The sequence below is a fragment of the Meriones unguiculatus genome, chromosome 17 (assembly GCF_030254825.1).
Source record: "Meriones unguiculatus strain TT.TT164.6M chromosome 17, Bangor_MerUng_6.1, whole genome shotgun sequence".
Taxonomy (NCBI): domain Eukaryota; kingdom Metazoa; phylum Chordata; class Mammalia; order Rodentia; family Muridae; genus Meriones; species Meriones unguiculatus.
Genome location: NC_083364.1, coordinates 35,947,299 through 35,971,263, shown reverse-complemented (window position 1 = coordinate 35,971,263; position 23,965 = coordinate 35,947,299). Strand labels below are relative to the sequence as shown.

At 42.1% G+C, this 23,965-nt stretch overlaps 1 protein-coding gene and 1 pseudogene across 1 annotated transcript in view; one reads left to right on the top strand and one right to left on the bottom strand.

Moving 5' to 3' along the window:
• Nucleotides 1-22,548, bottom strand: part of Ubxn7 (UBX domain protein 7) — a 61,775-nt gene extending 39,227 nt beyond the window's left edge. Inside the window, exon 1 of the mRNA XM_021635349.2 lies at nt 22,401-22,548. Coding sequence (XP_021491024.1) covers nt 22,401-22,473 — 73 coding nt within the window. The 5' untranslated portion in view covers nt 22,474-22,548. The remainder of the gene's footprint in view (nt 1-22,400) is intronic.
• Nucleotides 1,326-13,340, top strand: LOC132648654 (large ribosomal subunit protein eL33-like; annotated as a pseudogene).
• Nucleotides 22,549-23,965: the final 1,417 nt, after the last annotated feature.

Genomic DNA, 23,965 nt, shown 5'->3' with positions numbered 1-23,965 from the left:
TGAATCAGAAACCCTCCTGCCTCAGCTTCAAACACTACCCTTACAAGAATGAGCCTCTGCCACCACACCTGGCTATCTGCCATTTCTTTGTGATGTGTGTGCGTGCGTGTGCATGCATGTACATGTGAATGTGCCACAACACATGCACAGAATTACAGGACATCTGGTACCGTTCCTTGTCAGCGGCCACTACATGTTGGACTATTACCTAAAAAGCTTTTGGGAGATTCTCCAGCCTCATCTCAATTTAAGAGCACTGGGATTACAGGTGTGTGCTACAGTAACTGCCTTCACATAGGGGATTTGAACTCAAGTCCTCATGCTTGTATCTCAGTTCTATTTGCAATTTCTTTAAATGGCTGAATTAACTAAGTGTGGTGGTACATACAAGCACTTGAGACTCAGAACTCTGTGAGTTCAAGGCTAGCCTGGGACTATACTGTAAAACCTTGTCTCAAAACCACAACAACAACAAATAGCTGAGAGCTGGTGGTGGTGCATGCCTTTAATCCCAGCACTCTGGGAGTCTAAAAAGTGTGTTCCAGGACAGCCAGGTTTGTTAAACAGAGAAACCTTGTCTCCAGAAAAAAATGGGGGAAAAAAAAGAAATATATTATTTGTTAGTAATGATAAACTGAAAAAGGATAAAGAAAAATAAACACTACATTCTAGAAAGTTTGAAATATTTTGTTAGAAAGAATGCATTTTAACTATTTTTATTTTTATTTTATCCATCCAAAAAGCTTCTGAGGAAGAGCTAGGCTAGGACTCAAACTCAGAACACACTGTTTTTTTTTTTTTTTCTGAGACAGGGTTTCTCTATGTAGCTGTGACTGTCTTGAACTTACTAGCCTTGAACTCACGGCAATCCACCTGCTTCTATTTCCCAGAGTGCTGGGATTAAAGGCATGCTCTACCATGCTCGACCTCCGAACACATTTTTAATATCAAGCCAAGAGAAGTAAACTGAGACATTTTTGTCTAAAATATACATATCTGGTAAGAAATGTCAATCTTTGTTATTTAAAACTAGTTTAAACAATCATTTGTAAATAAAGCCAACACAACCTGTTGAATGAAATGTAAATTGGTAAAGCTCTCTTTAAAAAGCAATTTTACAAGTACCAAAAAATTCCTGAGGATGGAAAAAAGACCTGCCACGGGTGCCACTACAATAGACAAATGTGTGATAAAGAGATGGGAAAGATGGAGTAATGATGGAGAGATGGAAGAGAAGCAAAGTGGAGGGGTTCAGACACATGGAGAAAGGAAAGGTGGAACTGGAGACTCCATGGTGGTGAGGAATAGGTGTATACAAGGAGGCCATGGTGAGATCCTGCCCCCGCCTACCACCAAAGGCCATGTCTGCATCTGTGGTCCTGCTGCAACTAGGGTCCGTGTTGATGTCTGTGGCCCTTGTTACCACCAAAGGCCAAGCGAATGTCTGTGTTTGGGCTGCCACCACAGACCATATGGGTATCTGAGGGTCATACTGCCTAGCAGGGATGTGCTGATCTGAGTGGCCTGCACTGCCACCTGAGGCCATGGGGACCTCCAGGCCCATGCTGCTTAGGGGTAGGGAAGATGTCTGGGTCTATGGTCCATGGCAGCCAGGGTCTGTGTTGATGTCCTAGACCCCTGTACTGGAAAAACAAAACAAAACAAAACACGCAAATGCCCCCGGTCTGGACTGCCACTTGAGACACTGTGCTGATCTAGCCCCAGCCATCACTGGCCACCATACTCAGGAGACCTGGCCTATCCCTCGCCTGGGCAGCACAGTAGAGCTACCCTGAGGACTTTAGTTCAAGCAAGCTGACCCTACCGCTCGTCTACTGTGGGGTGGCTTGGGTGAGGGACAGATGCCCCTATCTTGACCCTTACCACCTGTGACAAGTGGGAGAACTGGCCTTTAAGTCATGAAAGCTGGAGAGCTGGCCCTATTCCTCACCAGCTGCAATGCTCTGGAGACTGGGCCCTGAACCTCACCTGGGAAGCACAGTAGAGCTGACCCTAGTGGTGAGGAAGCCAGAAAGCCAGCCCTGAGGGCATGAGAACAGGACAGCGGACCCTGCCCCTTGCCAGCTACTATAATGATTGAGCTAGCTGGGCAGTACTAAAGAGCTCACCCTGGTGATAGGGACACAGGAGAGCTGGCTGGCTGACCAACTCAGATCCAGGGCTTTGAATTGGCCCACCCCAACATCTACCTCATCTATGAACTGCAGGAGGGCATGAAAGGCTAGTCCTGCAGATCCAAAGCTTCAGGATCTCCATGATACAGGGCAACAAGACATCTGAAAGGAGTCCCCTGTGAGGATTCAGTATAGCAGAATGGAGAGGCCTTGAAACAGATCAATGACTCATTACAATGAACATGCAAGTAAATATGTGTGGACAAGGGTTGGAGAGATGGCTCAGCAGTTAAGAGCACTGTCTGCTTTTTCAGAGGTCCTCAGTTCAATTTTCAGAAACCACATAGTGGCTCACAACTATTTATACTCTCTAATGCCTTCTTCTGGCATTCAGGTGTACATGCAGATGGAACACTCATATACATAAAATGAATAAAATCCATTGAAAAAAGATGTGTGGACAAAAGGGTATATTGTGGGACACAATGTAAACTACAGCTTCCACACCAAGATTTTTTTTCCCCTATCTTCTTTTATTTTCAGGGGCCAAGGAGAGGCTGCAAGGGTAAAGGGCAGATATGAAGGGGCAGGGAGATGACTGGGATTGGGGTATATGATGTGAAATTCACAAAGTCAATAAAAAAATTAAAAATTCCTTTTTGACTCAGTAGTATATACTTCTAGAATCCAATCAACATGAAATACTACATGCACAAACATGCCCAGATATATGTCCAGAGTAGGAGTAGATTCAGTTAATGAAGCAAGTTTTGAAACATAATGTGAACCATAGTATATATTTGATTTAAATATTAGGTGGCCACTGCAAAGCTTTCTATTTGAGGTGAATTTTCTTGATCTGAATTATATCCCTTGGAATCTCGTTCTGTCAGTAGCAAATGCTCTTCTAAGGTGTTTGTCTCAATATGGCTTTTGTGAAAGCATTTTACTGAGTATGCCATTTCAAGGCTGACAGCTGTTTTGTCTCAGTACAAGACAGAATTCCAATGTCCTCTGGCTTCTGTTGGGAAATCAGTTCTCAGCTTAAGGAAAAAATTTTTATAGCACTCTGTTGGTTCTAGCTGCTTTTAAGGTTTCTGTCATTGGCCTGCAGTTCCACTGTGACTAGTCAAGGTTTACTTTGTTTATTACTGAGGATTCACTGGATTTCTTTTTGTTTGTTCTTTTGTTTTTGCTTTTTTGAGACAGGGTTTCTTTGTGTAGCCTTGGCTGTTCTAGAACTTGGCTGTTTTGTAAACTAGGCTGGCCTTGAACTCAGAGAGATCTGCCTGCAGATGCTTCTTGAGTGCTGGGATTAAAGACAAATTATTTCTAAAACCTGATATTTTCTGTCCTCAATTTTGGAAAAATCTTAGCTATGTAATTTGAACTTTGCCCTATTCTTCCTCTCATAAGTATTTCTTTTCAGGAATTTAATTAGATATTATGCTACAGTTCTTCACAATGCCTTTTCTGTTTGTTTGGGGGGGGGTTGTTTGTTTGTTTTGTTTCTCAAGACAGGGTTTCTGGAACTTGCTTTGTAGACCTGGCTGGCCTGGAACTCACAAAGACTTAACTGCCTCTGCCTCCCAAGTGCTAGGATTTAAGAGAACACCACCATACCCAGTTTTCACAATGACTTTTGTCTCAATCTTTCTTTTAAATCTTGTTCTCTATGTTGCATTCTCAGCAGTATCTTGTTTGTTTGTTCCTTCTGTAGCCCAGACTGGCCTCCTCCTGCCTCAGCTTCCATCCTGGAATTACAGGCTTGGGGCAGCTCACTTGGCCAGGTAATAACCTTACTGCTATCGTCCAGTTCACAAATTTCTTCTTAGATGTATCAACTGATTTAACACCATATAATCCCTTATAACTAGTTCTATTTTTGTTTAGTTCGTCTGGTCATGTTTTTATGTAAGCCGTAACTTACATTCCTATTTCAACCTTTTATTTCAGTTACGTCTATAGTATACAAACATACTAAAATAAAATATAAACTTTCTGTAATCTCTATGGATGACTATTTTGTTTTTCCTTGCTCTCACTCATAATACAATAGTTTTTGTGTTATTTTTAAATTTTTTATTTTTTTTAAGATTTATTTATTATGTATAATATTGTGTTTGCATGTGCACCTGCATGCCAGAAGAGGGCACCAGATTTCATTTCAGATGGTTTGTGAGCCACCATGTGGTTGCTGGGAATTGAACTCAGGACCTCTGGAAGAGCAGCCAGTGCTCTTAACCTCTGAGCCATCTCTCCAGCCCCAAATTTTTATTTTTTCACTATGTATATATGTATGTGAGGGGTGGTTATGTACACATCAGTGGATTCCCTCCAATTGGTAGTTGAGCCAATGCATGTGCTTAGGTCTTCTGCAAGAGCAGACAGTGCTCTTAGCTGCTGAGCCAGCTCTCCTGTAATTTTACTCTTTGGTTATTTACCTGTCCGTGTGTATCTGCATGAGCATGTGCATGGACCTCTTGGAGCTGGAGTCTCAAGCACATGCATGAAGCTCAGCTTGGTACATGCAGAAGGATAAAACTCTGGTCCTTATGATCACACAGCAAGAGCTTTTAACCACTGAGCCATGTCTCCCCAAGCCTCTGCCTCACCTTTTCCCTTTTTTTGAGACAGTCTCACACTGTAGCCCAGGCTGGCCTCAAACTCAAGTAAGTTCTTGGCATCCCAAGTGCTGAGATTAGGTAACAGAAAGCTGGCTCAGTGAGTACACATATTTACCATCAAGTATTCTAATTATGGTATGTACCACCTTGTCTAGGCTCAACTGAGATTTGTTTGTTTACTAAGATCTAGTGGAATGTACCCTTGAACTTTTACCTGAAGGTTGTTTTAAGTGTGGAATTAAAGGGACAGCCTCCTAAAAGCTTGATAGATTTCTCAAGGTAACCATAGGTATGATCAAACAAGAGTTGATAGGTGGCTGGGAAGTTTTCCAAGATCACATGGGAAATATAACTCTGCAAGAAGCCTTGTTAAACAGACATCTTTCTCCATACATGGAACACCCTGCCAAGATTGACACCAAAATGTCAGCTTCCTGAACAGGAGAGGAGTCCTTTAACACTTGGGGGTTTTGTTTCTTGGGCTTCATATGCCATGAAAAGAAGCTTTTGTTTTGTTTCGTTTTTGTTTTTTGAAAGAAGGAAGGAAGGAAGGAAGGAAGGAAGGAAGGAAGGAAGGAAGGAAGGAGGAAAGAAAAGAAAAAGAAAAAATTTTGCTAGGGGTGGTGGCACATGCCTTTAATCTTAGCACTCAGGAGGCAGAGGCAGGCAGATCTCTGTGAATTCGAGTCTACAGAGTCTACTCTGTAGCCTAGTCTATAGAGTTCCTGGACAGCCAAGGCTACACAGAGAAACATTGTCTTGAAAAAAACAAACAAACAAACAAAATAAAAACGTACACAGAGAAACCCTATCTCAAAATAAACATGCATGCACACACAATTTGGGCAAATTCCACAGGATGAAAGTTTACAGTAAACCTAGCTATCATCTGCATTTCCAATTTAATTGTATTTTAGCCTTCTGTCAGCACAAGGATGGATTATAAAAGATTCTTAAAATACTATACTTTTATTTTATGTACATGAATGTTTTGATTGTATGTAAGTATATGTACCAAATGTGCCTGGTGCACAAAAAGGTCAGAAGAGGGCTTCACCATCCTCTGAAACTGGAGTCAGACAGTAGTAAGTTACTATGTGGATGCTGGGAATCAACCAGGTAGTCTGCAAGTGCAGTTAGGTGATTTTTTTTTTTAAAGATTTATTTATTTTATGTATATGAGTATATATACACCTGCATGACAGAAGAGGGCATCTGATCCCAGTATAGATGATTATAAGCCACCAACCATGTCGTTGCTGGAAATTGAACTCCGGAACTCTGGAAGAGCAGACAGTGCTCTTGACCACTGAGCCATCTCTCCAGCCCTGAGAGAGAACTTTTTTAAGACAGGGTCTCCAACTGTGTAGCTTTGGTGGGCCTGGAACCCATTATGTAAAAAAAGCTGGCCTCTAACTCAGAGAACCTCCTGCCTCTGCCTCCTAAGTGCTATCATTAAAAGTGTGTACTTCTCTTGGCCTTTCTCTAAAACTTCAGTTACTGCTATTTCAGAGGTTTTAGTTCAAACCCTTTACACTTTTTAATTAATTACAACAGCCCCTAAAAGATCATCATTCAGTTCTGTTCCTAGAGTATGCTCCAAAACACAAGGCTAATTATACCACCCACACAGACTTCCTTAATGGCTCTCCTGACATCTACAAGATAAATCCCAAAGCTGAGAAGTCAGCCTTCATGACGGGGGTCTCTCCTTTTTCTCTCGTTTTGCCAATCCTCTTCTCCATTCTATAAAATTTGCTAAACTCAAAACAAATCAAACGCTTGGGATGCCATTATACCCACCTCCTTCATCTAGTTCAGGCATGATGAGACTCGCCAAAAAGTGTTAATCTGTCAATGTCCACTGATCGATCTAAGTGTATCACAACCAGTGATCTTTATCTACTATATTTACAAACATACTACTAAGGAGTAAATGCTGGTTTACTTTCTAGCTCTAACACAAAAATCCTGTTTGTTTGGGTTTGTTTGTTTCTTGATAGGCATTCCAATTTAATTTCATTTTTAGCCTTTTGCCAGCACAATGGTAAAGTATAAAAGATTTTAAAAATACTATACTTATTTATTTTTTGTTTATTTATATGTGTATGAATGTTTTGCTTACATGTATATCTGTGCCTTTTATGGGAGGAGGGACATGAAACTTCCATGCATCCATGTACATATGTGTGCCTTGTGTAGCCCTGGCTGTCTGGAACTCACTCTGTAGACCAGGCTAGTCTTGAACTCAGAGATCCTACTTTTTTGCCTCCCTCCCCAGGCCTGTGCCAACACATCTAACCAGTAACAATTTCTTGAAAGAACTGCAGCTTCAGGGCTAGAGAGGTGGCTCAGTGGTTTAAGAAAGATGACCTGGGTTCAATTTCCAGCACCCACATGGTAGCTTACAACTGTCTGTAATTCTGGAACTAGAATTACTCTCACTCAGACATACACATAAGCAAAACACCAATGTACATAAATAATAATAATAATAAATGAATCATTTAAAAAAGAATTGTAGCTTTACAAATGTACTTGCATGTTATCAATTAGCTCACTTAGAACTGTTTTATAGCAAAGACTAGAGAGAGCTCAGTCATCAAGATCACTCTTGCTGCTCTTCCAGAGCTGTTTCTGCAGCCCTTAACAACCTTCAGCTCCAGAGAATCTGATGCCCTCTCCTGGTTTCTAATGGAACCCACACATGTGTAGCAGACACTCAAGGAGACACATACACATAAATGGAAACAAAAATTTAAAATTTAAAAATTTAAAAAAACAAACAAACAAACAAAAAAACAACACAACAACAACAACAACAACAAAAAACCAGGCCAGGCATGGTAACTTGGGAAGTAAAGGCAGGTGAATCTCTGTGAGTTCAAGGCCAGCCTGGTCTACAAGTTGATTCCAAGACAGCCAAGGCTACAGAGAGACACCATCTCAATTTAAAAAAAAAAAAAAAAAGGAAGAAAAAGAAAGTTCCAGGACTATATAGAATGAGACCCTGTCGCAGAGAGAGAGAGAGAGAACTATTTCACAGCACTTTAGTTCACTAGGTAATATGCCAAAGAAACCAGAACCACTAAAAACCTTTTCAGTGTTTCTAACAGAAAATCATACAATTTTAAAAGGGTTGTGTTTCAGACAATATAAAGAATTTAAAATGGCAGAGATCATTATCCAATAGGCTTTCAGATGTCAATAAGTAGCTACAGCTGTTTCTGCTAGCTCATAAAGATATACACCTAAAATATAAGTTAAAAAATGAAACTGGATAAAATTCTTTCCTGAGGACTAACAAAATGGCTCAGTGGGAAAAGGCATTTGTGCCAAGCCTGATGGCCCGAGATCGATGCCTGGGACCCACATGACATAATAAGAGAACTACTCCCTCAAGTTGTCCTGTGATGCATACATGATCACACCCCCCCACACACACCACCACATACACACACAGAGCTAAAAAATAATTAACTTTTGCCATCTGGTGGTGGCACACCCCTTTAATTCCAGCTCTCGGAGGCAGGTGAGCCAGCCCAGTCTGCAGAGCTGGTTCCAGAACAGCTGGGACTACAGAAAGATTTCCTGTCTAAAAGAACCAAAAAACAAACAAAAACAAAACAAAACAGTTACTTTTTAATTGAAAAATAATTATCTTTTGTGGGGGAGGAAAGAACTGGAAGAATATAAAATTTTCTTTCATGTGGTATAACATAAAATACATGGAACTTTAGTTCCATTTCCTAGCATACATTCCAAAAGTCCTTGGAATCTTCAAAATGGCTTCTTAAGATATGCAGCTGGGGTTAACTCATGGCTGGAAGGCCAGGGCAGCTTTCAGGGTGGAATATAATCACTTGCTAGACCAAGGCAGATTAGGAAAGAGTAGTAATGCTAAAGGTTAACCAATACCTATGTGATAAAATCTCCATAAAAACCAGAAATAACAGGCTTCAGAGTGCTTCTCAAAACTCAAATGTGAGGCTCATGCAGGTGTCATGTCCACAAAAGGAGTGCAGAAGTTCCACATCCCCCCATAACTCACCCTTTATATCTATGTGTAGCCTCTCAAATATCCTTCATAATAAGCTGGAAAACAAGTATTTCTCCAAGCCAATAGTTACTCAAGAAGGCCAGATGTGGTGGAGCAAGCCTTTAATCCCAGCACGTGGGAGGAAGAAGCAGGCAGATCTATATGAATTTGAAGCTAGCCTGATCTGCAGAGTTCCAGGACAGCCAAAGCTATACATATTTCTGCCATCATGATATATTTGTGAAGCAGAAATTTGTCAGCATTGACTACAAAATCAAAATATTGACCAACTCTGAAAAGTACTGAAGATGGTTTATATCTGATAGTATTAAATATTCTTCCAAGATTTCTTTATGTAAAAAGTAAGCATATCATTATGGAAATTTTCTTTTGTATTTAATAAATGGAAAAATTACATGCAAAACAAAGAAATGCTTTAAAATAAATATCTTAGTACAGCACAATATCTCAGTGGGCAAAAGTACTTGTTAAGCAGGCCTGATAACCTGAGATAGATCCCTAGACACCCCCCCATCCCCCATGCTAGGCTTAGCACACACACACAAAAATTGGGCAGGTTTTGCACAACTTTAATCTCAGCACTGAATTAGAGACTAATGTGATCTACATAGTGAGTTCTAAGCTGGCCAGGGCTACACAGTTGTCATCATCACAAATAATAATAATTAAATTAAAATTCATTGGCTAAGGACACAGGGGTGCTTTTCTAGCAGGCACTAAGCCCTGAGTTTGACACCTGGGACCACATAAAACTGTGCATGGTAACTGATGGTTTAAATGAGAATAGTCCCGAATAAATCATGAATTTGAATGCCTGGTCTCCAGTTGGTAGAACTGTTTGGGAAGAATTAGGAGGTATGTCACTGGGGGTGGAGCTTTCATTAGTCTCCCCTACTGTTTCACAGTGGTCTCCAGATGTGAGCTCTTAGCTTCTTCTCTAGCACCATGCCTACCTGTCTGCTGCCATGCTCCTCACCCTGGTAGTCATGAATTAAACTAACCCTATGAAACTCTAAACCCCAATATTTTTTTAAAATAAGTTGCTTTGGTCACGGTATCTCATCACAGTAACAGAAAAATAGCACAAACCTATATTCCCTGGATGGTTGAGGCAGTAGCATCAAAAGTTCAAGGTTATACTCTGTTATATATCAGATTCAAGGTCAGCCTGGATTTATATAGATTTCTGCCTCAATAATTAAATTTTATTTATTAGCAAGAAATGTTTTATTGTATACTACTTTATGTACCTATGTACCTAGGGTCTTGTAAAAAAAACGTTGTCAAACTGAAACAAGTCACCAGTGCTAGAAACATAACTCAGCAATTAAGAACGTTTGCAGGGGACCTGAGTTCGGTTTCTAGCATCTACATGGTGGTTCACAACCATGTGTGTAACTCCAGTTCCAGGTGGATCAGAGTCCTTCTTCTGACCTCTGAAACCACCAGGCATACATGCAGAGAACATACATGCACGGAGGCAAAACACTGATGCATATAAAAGAAAACTAACACACAAAGTTTTTAAAAAGGAGGGAGTTTAACCAGTGGAAAAGTTTAAACCCTGGCAGTAAACAAAAAAAAGGTACCCAGCAATGGAAAGATAGAAAAGTTAGAATCAGAGGCTGGAGAGATGGCTCAGCAGTTAAGAACACTGGCTGTTCTTCCAAAGGATCCTGGTTCAATTCTCAGCACCCACATGGCAGCTCACAACTGTCTGTAACTCCAGTTCCAGGTGATACGACACCCTCCCAAAAACATACAGGCACGCAGAACACTAATGTACATAAAATAAAAGATAAAAAAAAAAAGTTAAAATCAAGCCAGGTGGGGGCTGGAGAGATGGCTCAGAGGTTAAGAGCACTGGCTGCTCTCCCAGAGGTTCTGAGTTCAATTCCCTGCAACCATGTGGTGGCCCACAACCATCTATAATGAGATCTGGTGCCCTCTTCTGATGTGAAGGCATACATGCAGATATTGTATTCATAATAAATAAATTAAAAAAAAAAAATCAAGCCAGGTAGTGGTGGCACATGCCTTTAATCCCAGCATTCAAGAAGTAGAGGCAGGCAGTTATACTCTGAGTTGGAGGCCAGCCTGGTCTACAGAGCAAGTTCCAGGATAGAAAGAGAAATCCTGCCTAGAAAAAGCAAAGCAAAACAAAACAAAATTATAATCTCTAAAATCTGCAAGCCCAGCCTCTATACCCAATAAAAATGAGAAAATATTCTGCATATTCCTTTCTGTACATAGGCAAAGGAATGTATATTCCTTCATACACACACATAAAGATCCTGGAAACTCCTCAGATAAACTTGGTTCTAAATCAAAGTCTTGTCATTCACTGGTTATAAGATTAGGTAACTTAATATTTTTCTCTAAGCTTTAGTTCCCTTAGTTATAAGACGGAAATATCATCAACTTTATAAGGTGCTATGTCAATTCTAAAAAATGTTTATGAGGGGCAGGAGAGATGGCTCACTGATTAAGAACACATTGCTCTTGCAGAAGACCTGGGTTCAGCTCCCAAAACCCACAATGTGGCTCACAACCATTCCTAACTCTAGTTCCAGAGGCACTAATGCTCTCTTCTGACCTCCACAGGCACCAAGCATTCCTGTAGTACACAGTAATACACTCAGGCAAACAATCATACACATATAATTAAAATAAATCCATTTAAATTAAAAGAAAATACACATGAGTGCATGGGGTATAGGTCAGTGACAGAGTGCTGGCCTGGCATGTATGAAATCCTACATTTGCTCTCCAACACCAAAAGAATAGGAGAGACCAGCAAAACCAAAGGCTTCTCCTGCCCTTACCTCCTCAGTACTGGCATTGATATTAAGAGCATGCACCACTACAACTTGCTTTTCATTTCTATTGTTGTTTTTTGAGACAGGATTTCTCTGTGTAGCCCTGGATGTCCCGGAACTCACTCTCTACACCAGAGCATCACAGGTATGAGCCACCATATCCAACAAACATATGGAAGGCCATTTTTGGTGTAGTCACAAGTAAGACGTAGTGGATTATCATTTATTGGAGAGAGGCTGGACTGTTCTGACAGAATGAAAAACTACCCCACAAAATACTATGCATAACTTCATTTCAGATTTTTAGCCTCAAGAACTATAAAAATAAAGATGGGTTAAACCATTTTAAACTACTGAAATTTATAGTAGGCTGTTACCCAAAGGAAACTAGTAAGAGAAGAATAAGTCTTTTGTAACAGATCCAACAGCTCTATACCACTAGAAATCCAGTAGAAGACTCCTCTTCAAATGGGAGGGAGTAAGAGTTAAGCAAAGGGGGCAGGGTAGGGAGGAAGCTCTTTGCTATAGGGGCAGTGCTAACAAACTTAGTGAAACTTTTAGTTTCAGACCCAATACCATTTTTCTGTGGATCAGCTGTAAAAAGTCAGACTCTTATCACTATTACAACAAAAACCACACTTTCCAATGTGGCTAATAAAATAAACTTGAGAATTTAAGACATCCATAAACTTAAACCTATGAAGTGGTTAATGTCCTCAACACAGCTGGGAGAATCAAGGACTGCTCCAAATCAAAACAGAGCCCTTGTGCTAATTTGCTGTGTTACTTTTAGTGTCAATACAAGGATTTAACTATCATTGAGGAACCAGAGTGTAACAATCAGTATTGAAGAAGAAAACTGTGGGGCATAGTGGTTCACATCTATAATCCCAGAAGGCGAAGGAGTGAAAAGAGAATTTGAGGTAAGCCTGTATATACAATGAGACCCTGACTTCGGAAAATAATAAAACACAAAACTTTTTTAAAAAACAAAACCAATGGACACTCAGAAAAGGTTATCTTTTTTTTTTTTTTTTTTGAGACAGGGTGTCTCTGTGTAGCCCTGGATGTCTGGAATATACTCTGTGGACCAGGCTGGCTTTGAACTCAAGAGATCCATCTACCTCTGCCTCCCAGCTGAGACTAAAAGCCTTCTTCACCACCACCTGGCTGAAGAGGTTACTTTTGGTTTCAAGTTCACCCTAGCAAAGGTCCAGAATAGCTGGACTACAGACTAAAACTCCTGAGTTCTGGATTACAGATGATATCACCATACTGGCTAAAATTATTTTTTTAACGCATCTGCTCTTTCCGCCATCTTGGCACCTATGGATGCCTGCTGCGAACAGGACTTCTAAATGGAAAATAAGTCTAGAAGGCTGTGTGGTGCAAGGCCACTCTGGCTGGCTATAAATGAATCCTTGGGAACCAAAGAGAACACAGAGCTCTTACTAAATTGAAAAGGTGTTTGTGCCTGAGATGAAGCTGGATTCTACTAAGGCAAGAGATGTGCTTATGTGTATAAAGCAAAAATAGCAGAGTGAATTCTGTAGGCAAACCAAACAAAACCAGAGTAATCTGGAAAAAGGTAACCCAGGCCTGTGAAACTGGCAAGGTTTGTGCTAAATTCCAAAGTAACCTTCTTGCAAAGGCCATTGGACAAAGAATCTATATGATGCTGAACCTCTCCTGGATTTAAAATAATAAAAAGTAAATAAATAAAAGCAGATTTGTGTTGGGCAGGTGTGGTGGCACTGCCTTTGACCCCAGGACTCGGGTGGATCTCTGAGGTCAAGGACAGACTGGTCTACAAAGAGAGGCCAGGACAGCCAGGACCCTGTCACACAGAGAAACCCTGTCTCAAAAACAAACAAAAAAAAAAAGTGGATTTGTGTTTGTGTTTAAAAAAAAAATGCACACACTAAAACTACACTTAGTAAGTATAGGAAAAAGGAACAATTAAATCTGGTTAGGAAACAACAGGGAACAAAACTCCAGTTACTAGAAGGAAAAGCTGTGGAGGAATTTTAATCCAGCACCTTGGCTACTCTGGCTGAAATACAGACAGGCCTTTAATACCAGGAGACAGAGGCAAGAAGATCTCTGAGTTCAAAGACAGTCTGGTATAGAGCAAGTTTCAGGTAAAGAAAAGCTTAGGTCCAGGCATAGCGGTATATGTCTTTAATCCCAGCACTGAAGACAGAGGCAGGCAGATCTCTGAGTTCTAGACAGTTCAGAGTGCATTGTGAGGCAGTGGGGTTGAGTTTGTGGTATTTCAGTTCATAAAATTTAGAAGCAGTTTTTACCAGGAGAGCTTTACAGAGAGAAACTGAAGAGAAAAGCTAGACACAGGTGAAGACAGATCGACCCAGAGAAAAGAAGCCAGAAGATTACAACAAATTGCTAGAGTTAGTTTTTGGCCAAGCAGTGAGAAACTGGGAGAAGCCAGATAGAATCATTTAGCTTATAGAGGAATTTGTGCCAGAACAGCTTAGTTGAACCATCTAGCCAGAGTTTAAAAACAACTAGAAAGGGTGAGCTTATTGAGCAGTAAGTCTCAGAGGCTGTAAACATTCTAGGCCTAGGTTAGATTGTATGGAGACTAGAAGTATCTAGGACTAGGCCAGGTTAGCAGACAGCGGCAGTAAACCTCCAAGAAGGCAATTAAATCAGAGGAATAAAAATTACTTTAACATAATACCATGGAACCACAAAGAATAATGGAAGAGACGCGAAGCTCTGGTCCCTGTTCTGCCATTACCTTGATCAGAGCTACCCCAAATGCAAACAATTGCTGAAAGAGCCTTTGCTGTCTAACAAAGCAGCATTGTCTTTTGAATCCAACAAAAGTTGGGCATAAGATGTTTATGAATGGTAAATTACCATATGTAAAAAATGCCTATAACAATAGTCACTAGGGAAATGGAAATGTAAGCCACAACTATGTTACACTTATTACACACTTACAGAAGGACTTTTAAAGAAAGTCTAAAATACCAAGTGCTCACAAGAATGCAGAAAACTGGAACTCTCCTGAACTGCTCAGAAGAATGCAAAATGGCAACGTAGCCTCTGGGAAACAATCTGGCAGCATCTTATATTTATTTATGTATATGATCTAGTAAGTAAACCTGTAGGAATCTGTGTAAGATGTGATGGTTGATCTTCACTGCTAATTTGACTAGATTCAGAATCACTGAGGAGACACACCTCTAGGCATCTTTGACAGCATTTCCAGAGAAGTTTAACTGCAATGAAAACATGGCTACATGTAGGACCATGCCATGGACGGCCCCTACTTAACCAAAACAGAATCAAATCCTCTTCCCCAAACCTCTACTACAATCCCATACCACCACAAACAGTACTGTTAAACACATAGATGTCCAAATCATATCCTAAATTGCATTCTGACTCCTCAGATTTCTTTCTGTATTTTTATTTTGTTTTTTGAGACGGGGGGGGGGGGGTTCTGTGTGTAGCCTTGGCTGTTCTGGAACTCGATCTGCAGACCAGGCCAGTCTCAAACTCAAGAGATCTACCTGCCTCTGCCTCCTGAGTGCTGGGATTAAAAGTATGCACCCCCCCAGCTTTCTGTATCTGTTAAAGTTCACTTTTCTCTGCCATCTTACTGTAGAACATCTCTTGTATCAATGCAACAGGTGGCTGGCATGTCTCTTCCCCACTACAGCTAAGGAAGCTCTTGCTTTTAAAAAGCCCAGACATATAATAATAAAGCCAAGATTCCCTAAAGTACCTTACAGGGCTCTTTTAGCGGCACTTACGGTATCTCTCACCAGCTAGGCCTTACTCATTTGGCATTCTCACCAACTGCTAGACCGACTGTCTCTTCTCTCACTGTATGGCTCAGCCTCTCACCTCCATTCCTTACACATGTTCTTCCTGTCAAAAATGTCTCTTCCAGGTTTCAAATAGGAAAGTCTTCTGGGAAGTCTCTGTATATCCTCCCGTGTTCTCACATTAGCTTTCTGTTTGTCAGTTTTCTTTCTGTTTTTGAGACAAGGTGTTGTGGACATAAAACATATTTTTTTGTTTTAATCCCAGTTTTGGGATTTGGGACTGATTCAGATGGTCCACAGCAGCAAACCATTTGCCTCGTGTAGACTGAGAAGAGCTCTTTGCTGGCTGTAGAGAGTTTTAATCTGAGGACTCTGGAGAGAGAATAAATGCCAGAGCCGAGAGAGTGTGGGGGAGCTCCAAGAAAGAACAAGGCTGTTGCTGCTTCCCCCCTGTGGCTCCTGTTGCTGTTGATGCAGTGAGACAAGAAGCTGGAGATCTCCTGAAACGAGTACTGGACTGGCTCCAAGCAACCTGACAACCCTAACCAGCAGGAAATAGCTAACTAAGAAAACTGCACCCCTCCCACTAATCATTTTTCTCTCCAACTGGTGTTGGAGTGTTGGAAGGGATTGGGGTGGAGTAGGAAGAAAGAGATATAAAAAATGTAAATAAAAGAGGTTTTAAAAACTAGGCCAACAACAGGTGTCACCCTGTAACACTGGTTGGCCTAGAACTCAGACCTGCCTGCCTCAGCCTCCCAAGTGCCAGGATTAGAGGCCTGGAACATCACACCTAGCATCTGATTTTGTTTTTTTGGTCAAACTTCATTACCATCTTTGAAATAGTAATTAAAATTCCAGGGGTTTTCCTTTAATATATAGATCATGGCAACGTTTCCTTACACAATGCTCTCAAATATCAATATCAATCCAAGGGAAATATTCAGAAAATATGAATGGAAATTGGCCATAATGCTACACACACCAGTGTTTCCAATGTTACAATAAACATCCAGACCAGGTATGGTGGTGTAAGCATAGCACTTTGGGCAGATCTCTGAGTTCCAGGCCATTTTCATGTACATAGTGATTTCCAGGCCAGCCAGGGCTACATAGTAAGACCCTTATTTCAAATCATAATACTAATAATCCATTCATTCAACATTTTTAGAGAAATAGAAAACTAAGGTCCCCTGCAATGAGATTCTATAACTTTTTGAAGTATAAAAATGCCTACTATACACAAAGCCCTATAAAAAATCTCTGCTGTTAGAGAGAAGACTCAGAAATTAAGGGCACTTGCTGTTCTTGCAGAAAATTGGAGTCTGGGTTCCACCACCATATCACAAAGCTCACAACCACCTGTAATTTAAGCCCAGGGAATCTGACACCCTCCTCTGACTTCTGGACACAAATACAGGCATGTACATACATAAGTAAACAATTTTAAAGCCTTCATTAGTAACCTCTTATATTCTTCTCAGCCTCCAGATTTTTAAGTTTATTTCAGGGCTGGTCATGGCTTCAGTCCCAGCACTATAGAGGTAGAGGCATATAAATCTGTGATATTCAAGGCCAGTCTGGTCTACAAAGTGAGTTCCAGAATAGCAAGGCTATATAGAGACCCTGTCTCCCCTCCCTGAAAAACATTATTTGTATGAGGTTTTGCCTGCATGGGTGTCTTTACCATGTGCGTGGTTAGTGTCCTCAGAGGCCAGAAAAAGGTGTCCCCATAACTAGAGTTACAAACAAACACAAGTGAGCAGGTGGGTGCTAGAAATAAAACCCAGGTCCTCTGGAACAGCAGCAGGTGCTTTTTAGCACTAAGCAATTTATCCAGGCCCCTTCTCCTCCCTCCCTCCCTTCCTTTCTTTTCTTTTTTTTTCGAGAGGGTTTCTCTGTATAGCCTTGGCTGTCCTGGACTTACTTTGTAGACCAGGCTGGCCTCAAACTCAAGAGATCCACCTAGCTCTGCTTTCCTGAGATCACTATGCCTGGCTCCTCTTGTTTTTTTAAAGTCAAGGTCTCACTATGCAACCCTGGCAGCACTGGAACTTTCCCTGTAGAGGAGGGTGGCCTCGAACTCAGAGATCTGCTTACTTCTACCTCTTGGGCACTAGGATTAAAGGTGGGCACCACCACTACCTGGCTTGAATTTTCTTAAAGGCTTGTGGCATCACATCCTGCAGGAGCCCCTACTTTCTAATGTACATTTATCCTTATTTTTGATTGCTAGTTTATTTTTACCTGGGTTTTTTTGTTTGTTTGTTTGTTTGTTTTGGTTAGTTGGCTTTCTTGAGGGTCTTACACAGCCCAGTCTGACCTTTAAACTCACTATACAACAGAAAGCAACTATGAATAAGCACTGAGATTACAAGTATGAGGCACTATTCTAAGCTTTTTTTTTAACCTGCTCTATAATACCTTTTACCTCTTGAATTATCCTGATTATATATGTAAATCTTGTTTGTGTGTATGAGAGTGAGAGTGTATATAAAAACTAGATACCAGTCCAAGGTTGTTGTTAATGGGATGTTGTCAGGGCTCAAAACATTAAAACAAAAACTGTTCTCCCGGAATTGATCCAATACTACTTTATTTCTTCATGCTTTGAGAATTAATTATGCTTGTTCTCTGAAGCTAAGTAGGGTTGGGCCTGGATAGCAGTTGGAAAACCATTATGACTACAATATTTTAAAATGTGGTATAATTATAAAATCTCGAGAATAGGGGATGTAGCTCAATTGGTAGTGCTTGCCTAGCATGCACAAAGCCCTGGGTTGAAGTACCAATACGGCATAAATGGGATGTGGCAGGACATACCCTTAATCCCAGCACTTGGGGAAGTGGGGAGTTCAAGATAACCCCCTGCTACACAGTGGATTCAAGGCTAGCCTAGGCTATACAAGACCTTGTCTCCAAACAAAAACAATATTTAGTAGAACTAATTCTCTTACTTCTCTCTTTAATATTTTTATCACACTGTGTGTGTGTACACCCACATGCATACAAGCATGCATGTGCTGAGGTATACTCAGGGGACAGCTCCTCTCCCATCCACTACCTGGGTCCTAGGAATGGAAAGGTCAGCAGGTACCTACTGACCCATCTCATCCACCTAGTTTTCTTACCTACTCTTAGATAACAAGAGCAGGCTGTTCATAGGTTCACATCAAAGACCACCAAAATATTTAAGATGTAATCAAAAGTGAGGTTGTCTGAGTTCTGTATTATGTATACATGATCCATAGTATACAGAGACAAGTATATAAAGCATTTTTGTCCTAGACTTGGGAGGAAGAGGCAGGAGGACTGTTAAGTACCAGACCGGCCTGGAATACACAAATAAGGAAGAATACATAAATATATAATACTGCTGTGGTAATAGTGGAAAATTCATTTTTGTCATTTCCCTTAAACAAATACTTCATAGTGTCACACATCTTTCAATATTTTTTGTTATTGTTTTTGGTTTTAGATAAAGGGTTTCTTTGTATAGCCCTGGCTGTCCTGGAATTCAGAGATCCATCTGCCTCTACCTCCCCAAGTGCTGGGATTAAAGGCAAAAGCCACTACAGCCTGGAAGAATATTTTTTTAACCATTTATTTATTTTTAATGTGTATGAACATGTTGCCTATGTATATATCTGCTCACACAACATGTACATTCCTAGTACCAGGGGGTCTAAAAGAGGATATTGTATCCTCTTGGACCAAAGTTACAGATAGTTGGGAGCCATCGTATGGGCCTTCCTACCTTCTTTTTTCTTAAGAAAGGGTCTTACCGTGTCATACAGGGAAGAAAAGATCTTCCTGAAGCTGGACATGGTGGCACATAACTTTTTTTTTTTTTTTCAAGACAGGGTCTCTGTGTGTAGCCTTGGCTGCTCTGGAATCACTTTGTAGACCAGGCTGGCCTCGAACTCACAGAGATCTGCCTGCCTCTACCTCTGGAGTACCAGGACTAAAGGTGTATGCCACCACCACCCAGCTGGTGGCACACAACTTTGATTCCTCGTACTTGGGAGACAGAGACAGGAGGATCTCTGATTTTGAGGCGAGCCTGGTCTACACAGTGAGCTCCAGGACAGCCAGAACTTGAGAGAGACCTTGTCTCAAAAACAAAACAAAACAAAAACAAACAAAAGATTTCCTGCCTCAGCCTGCATGCCACCACATCAGATTTAGTCAAGTTTCAAATAGTTCACCACAACCTTCTAAAGAGTCCCAATATTAATCAACAGAAATTCAAAGCTTGGCCAGACAGGGTAGAATACACCATTAATCCCAGCACTGGGGAAACAGAGGCAGAAGCAGGCAGATCTCTCTGTTCATGGCTAGCCTAATCTACATAATGAGTTCTAGGCCAGGAGTCATGTAGTGAGACAGGGGGGGAAGAGGGGAGAGGGGGATATTGACATTCATATGTAACCTGATTGACAGTGTAGCCCAGAAGCAGAACAGCATTCAGCATTCACTCCTCACCAATGACTCCCCCTCAAAATATCTGCAACTTTTAGGAGTCTTTGAGCATAGCTCAGTGGTAGAGTGGGTACATAACATATTCAAGGCCTTGAGTTTAATCCCCAGCACAAAAAATAAAAAAGAAAGAAATTAGCAATAGTCTAAGGAGCCAGTTATAGTGGCTCATGCCTTTAAACGCAGCAGCCAGAGGCTGAGGTGAGAGAATTCAGAGTTTGAAGCCAGCCTGAACTACAAAGTCAGGCCCTGCCTCACAAAATCTAAAGGATTTTTTTTTTCTGTAGACTTGCAGAAACCACTATCAAGGAACTTCATCATCTGATCATCTAGCAACACAAAGGCCTAGGCCAGAAACAAGCTATATGGAGTAAACCCGCAGACAAAAAAATTGTATTAGAGCAACTGAGTATTTATTTCAGCACATTTGGGTTCTGTGTTTTTTGAAAATGTTGCATAAGAAATAATGTAAAAGCACACGCATGTAATCCCAGCACTCAGAGAGGCAGAGGCAGGTGGACTGCTGTGAATTCATGGCCAGCATGATCTACAAAGTGAGTCCAGTATAGCCAAGGCTATGTAGAGAAATCTGTCTCTTGGGCTGGAGAGAGGGCAGTGGTTAAGAGTACTGTCTGCCCTTCCAAAGGACCCCGGCTCAATTCCCAGCACCCAGATGGCAGCTCACAACTGTCTGTAATCCAATTCCAAAGAATCTGATACCTTCACACTAGTGCACATAAAATTAAGTCTCAAAAAACAAAATAATAATAATAATAATAATAATAATAATGTGGAGTTAAAACAATTTAGTTTCTGAGTGGCATTAATTCGTAGAAGTAAATGAAGCAGTAACTTGCCCAAGAACCTAAAATCAAATCATGACACTTTAAACTATCTCAAGGAAATCCAAAGAAAATAATATTTCTGTGTGATTTTCCTAGGCAAACAATGCAGCAGTATTAACTTGGATACACAGAAATCTAATTTCATTCCACAACGTTGGTTTTGTTAGGCAATAGGAAATCCACATATTATAATAATATGTGGATTATTGTATAATAATCCCACCACAAAGCTTAACAATATTTCAGTTTTCTTACTTTTTACCTCAGCTTTATTACAAATCCTGTTTTACCAGCTTTGACATATTTCACGTGGTGAGACAGAAAACAATGCACCAACCATCTAATTATTGTTGCAGAGCAAAATATAAAAGTAACTTCAATTATACAGCTAAACGCACACTGGTTAAAAATGCCATGTCTTACAGATCTTACACATCAGACTCAAGAACACAAGCTGAAAATATCCTCCACATCTAACAAATGTTTGGCCCAAGAAAAGACAGCCCTGTTGAGAGCGGGAACTAACTTTCTGACCTCTCCTCAAATTGACAAACTAGAACGGCAAAAAAATCGCACTCAGGCACATGGAGTACTCTTCTCTCAAATCACTCCACAGAGAACTTCATCATTTGCTCCGCCCTCTAATAACTCATGCAAAAAAAGTTCAGCACCATCAGAGAGAAACAAGACATAGCGCATTCATAGAACGGCTTTAAAGCCTTTCCTGCAGGCGGCAAGAGAACCTGCGTCTGCCCTTCGCCGGGGTGCAAAGGGGGGGGGTACCTAGGCCCAAGGTTTCACGGATCCTGACATCCAGAAACAGATTTCTCCGCAAGAAGTTTCTGCCGCCATCCCTGTTTTATCAGCAAAGGCTCGGGCGCCATCGTTTCAATCTTCGATTTTATTATGAGGTTGGGAACAGGCCACCCAGCATTACTCTGGGCCTTCTCCCCCACCTCCACTAGCTCGGGAGTCCCCCCTCATACCTATCTTCAACCCCCCGTCCCTAAGGCACCCCTCCGCACCCCTCGTTCCTGGCGGCAAGTCCCCCGGGATGTGTAGAGGCGCGGCAGAACCCACCGGCCTCACCGTTAGGGCGAGCAGGCCCTCGACACGCCAGAGCCACCGCCAAGGCTCCGGGGGGCCCAGCGAGGGGAAGGGCAGGCCAGGGGCGGAGGGACGACGAGCCGGCCGGGAGGAGAGGGGACGTGAGGGGACGCGCTGCACCCCCTCGTCCGCGGCCCGCGCCGTGCTGGGCGAAGGTGATGGAGGAAGAAGAGGGCGGTGGCCCGGGTGCGGCCCCCTACTCTCCCGCCCGCGGGTCCCCGGCCGCGGGGACGGCGGGCTCGGCCCATCCCCGGCTCTGGGCTGGCAGGGGGGCGTGGGGGCCTGTCTGGGAACCGAGAGACGACCAGATCGGGGGAGCAGGGACAGGCGCGGGGCTGGGGGGGGAGGCTGCCTCCCGCCAGAGCCGCAGACCCCGGACGCCGTCGTCGTGGGTTCCTCAGGAGAGAGCGCACGGGAGCTGAGGGGAAAGCCCGGGGGAGGAATGCACCAAGGTGAGGTGAAGCCGGGGGCAGCCCCGACAGCCTCCCCGGACCCCGCTTTTCCCCTTCCCGCGACCGCGTCTCTCACCGGTGATGGCCGTGAACTGCTGGATTAACCCCTTCAGCGCCGACGACGCCGCGGAGCCCCCGTGGGCAGCCATCTTACCGCCGCCGCCGCCGCCGCGGAACAACAACACAGACACACACACTCGGGCCGCCCTCCCCCACGCCGTTGCGTGCTGTGCGCACGCGCACTGGCCGGCCCAAGGCTCCGCCCCCTCCCGCGCCGTGCGCGCTTTGCGCAGGCGTGATCTCCGCGAGCCGCAACCCGCCCAGCCGTGGTTTGAATCCTGCTTTGCTACCGGCTAGCCTCCTTAGTCTTTGAAACGTTTGATGCCTTCTCCGAACTCCGAAAGTTTTATCCTCCTACATACCGCGTGGAATCCCAGTATCCGAAAGAGTCTTCAGAACTGAAACACCAAAATCCTTCATGAAACGCTCAGGGTTTCACGCAAAGTAGGTATTTTGTTTGGTTTTATGGGACATTAGTCTGTTTCTTAAATTCTAAAGTGTAAGTTAATAACTTAGGCAAAAATGAACCAGTCGATAGTAGACTTTAACAAATGGTTGTTCACTGTTTTACTTCAGCAGTTGCCTCAGTATGTCTTCCCTCAGGGTCATTATTACTTTCTTCAGCTATAAAATGAGTTGTCATATATATGTGTGTGTGTATGTGTATATATATATACAGATATATATGTATATATATATATTAGCAAAGATAGGTATATATGTAGATACAGTAAATAAAAAGTAAATAAAATATATATAAAGAGAACACTGGAAAGTGGTCCTGAAAACATTGATAATAGTTGCAACTAAAAAAGGAAGGAAGGTCATGATGAAAGGGGCATTTAGTTTGATTTTTATACTTTATTTTTAAATAAGGTAATAGTATGTAACTTTCACAATTCTAAATATTTATTGCACTGGTTGGTTTTGTGTCAAGTTGACCAAGCTAGAGTCATCAGAAAGAAAGGAGCCTCAGTTGAGGAAATGTCTCCATGGGATCAAACTATGAAACATTTTCTCAATTAGTGATCAATGAGGGAGGGCCAGCTTATTGTGGGTGGTGCCATCCTGGGCTGGTGGTCCTGGGTTCTGTGAGAAAGCAGGCAGAGCAAGCCATGGGAAGCACGCCAGTAAGTAGCGCCCCTCTGTGGCCTCTGCATCAGCTCCTGCCTCCAGGTTCTTGTCCTGTCTTCTTTCAGTGGTGACCAGCAACGTGGAAGTGTAAACCAAATAAATCCTTTCCTTCCCAACTTGCTTTATGGTCAAGTTGTTCTGTCACAGTAACAGAAACTCCTAAGACACTTATTTTTTCAGTTATTTAGAATGGCCTTTATTTATACGTTGATGATTTCATACATGTTTACAGGCAGTTGGGAACTGTCCAATGTGAGTACTGAGAACTGAACTCAGGTCCTTTGCAAGAGCTGTCAGTGCTTTTAACTATTGAGCCATCTCACCAGCTCTAGCAATAGATTCTTACAGTCTAGTTATAGTGGGCAACTAACAGTGATGGCCATAGCCTGTGTTTAGAGGTCCCGGGGCCTCCCTGATAACTGGTAGGAGGGTATCCCATGCCAGGCA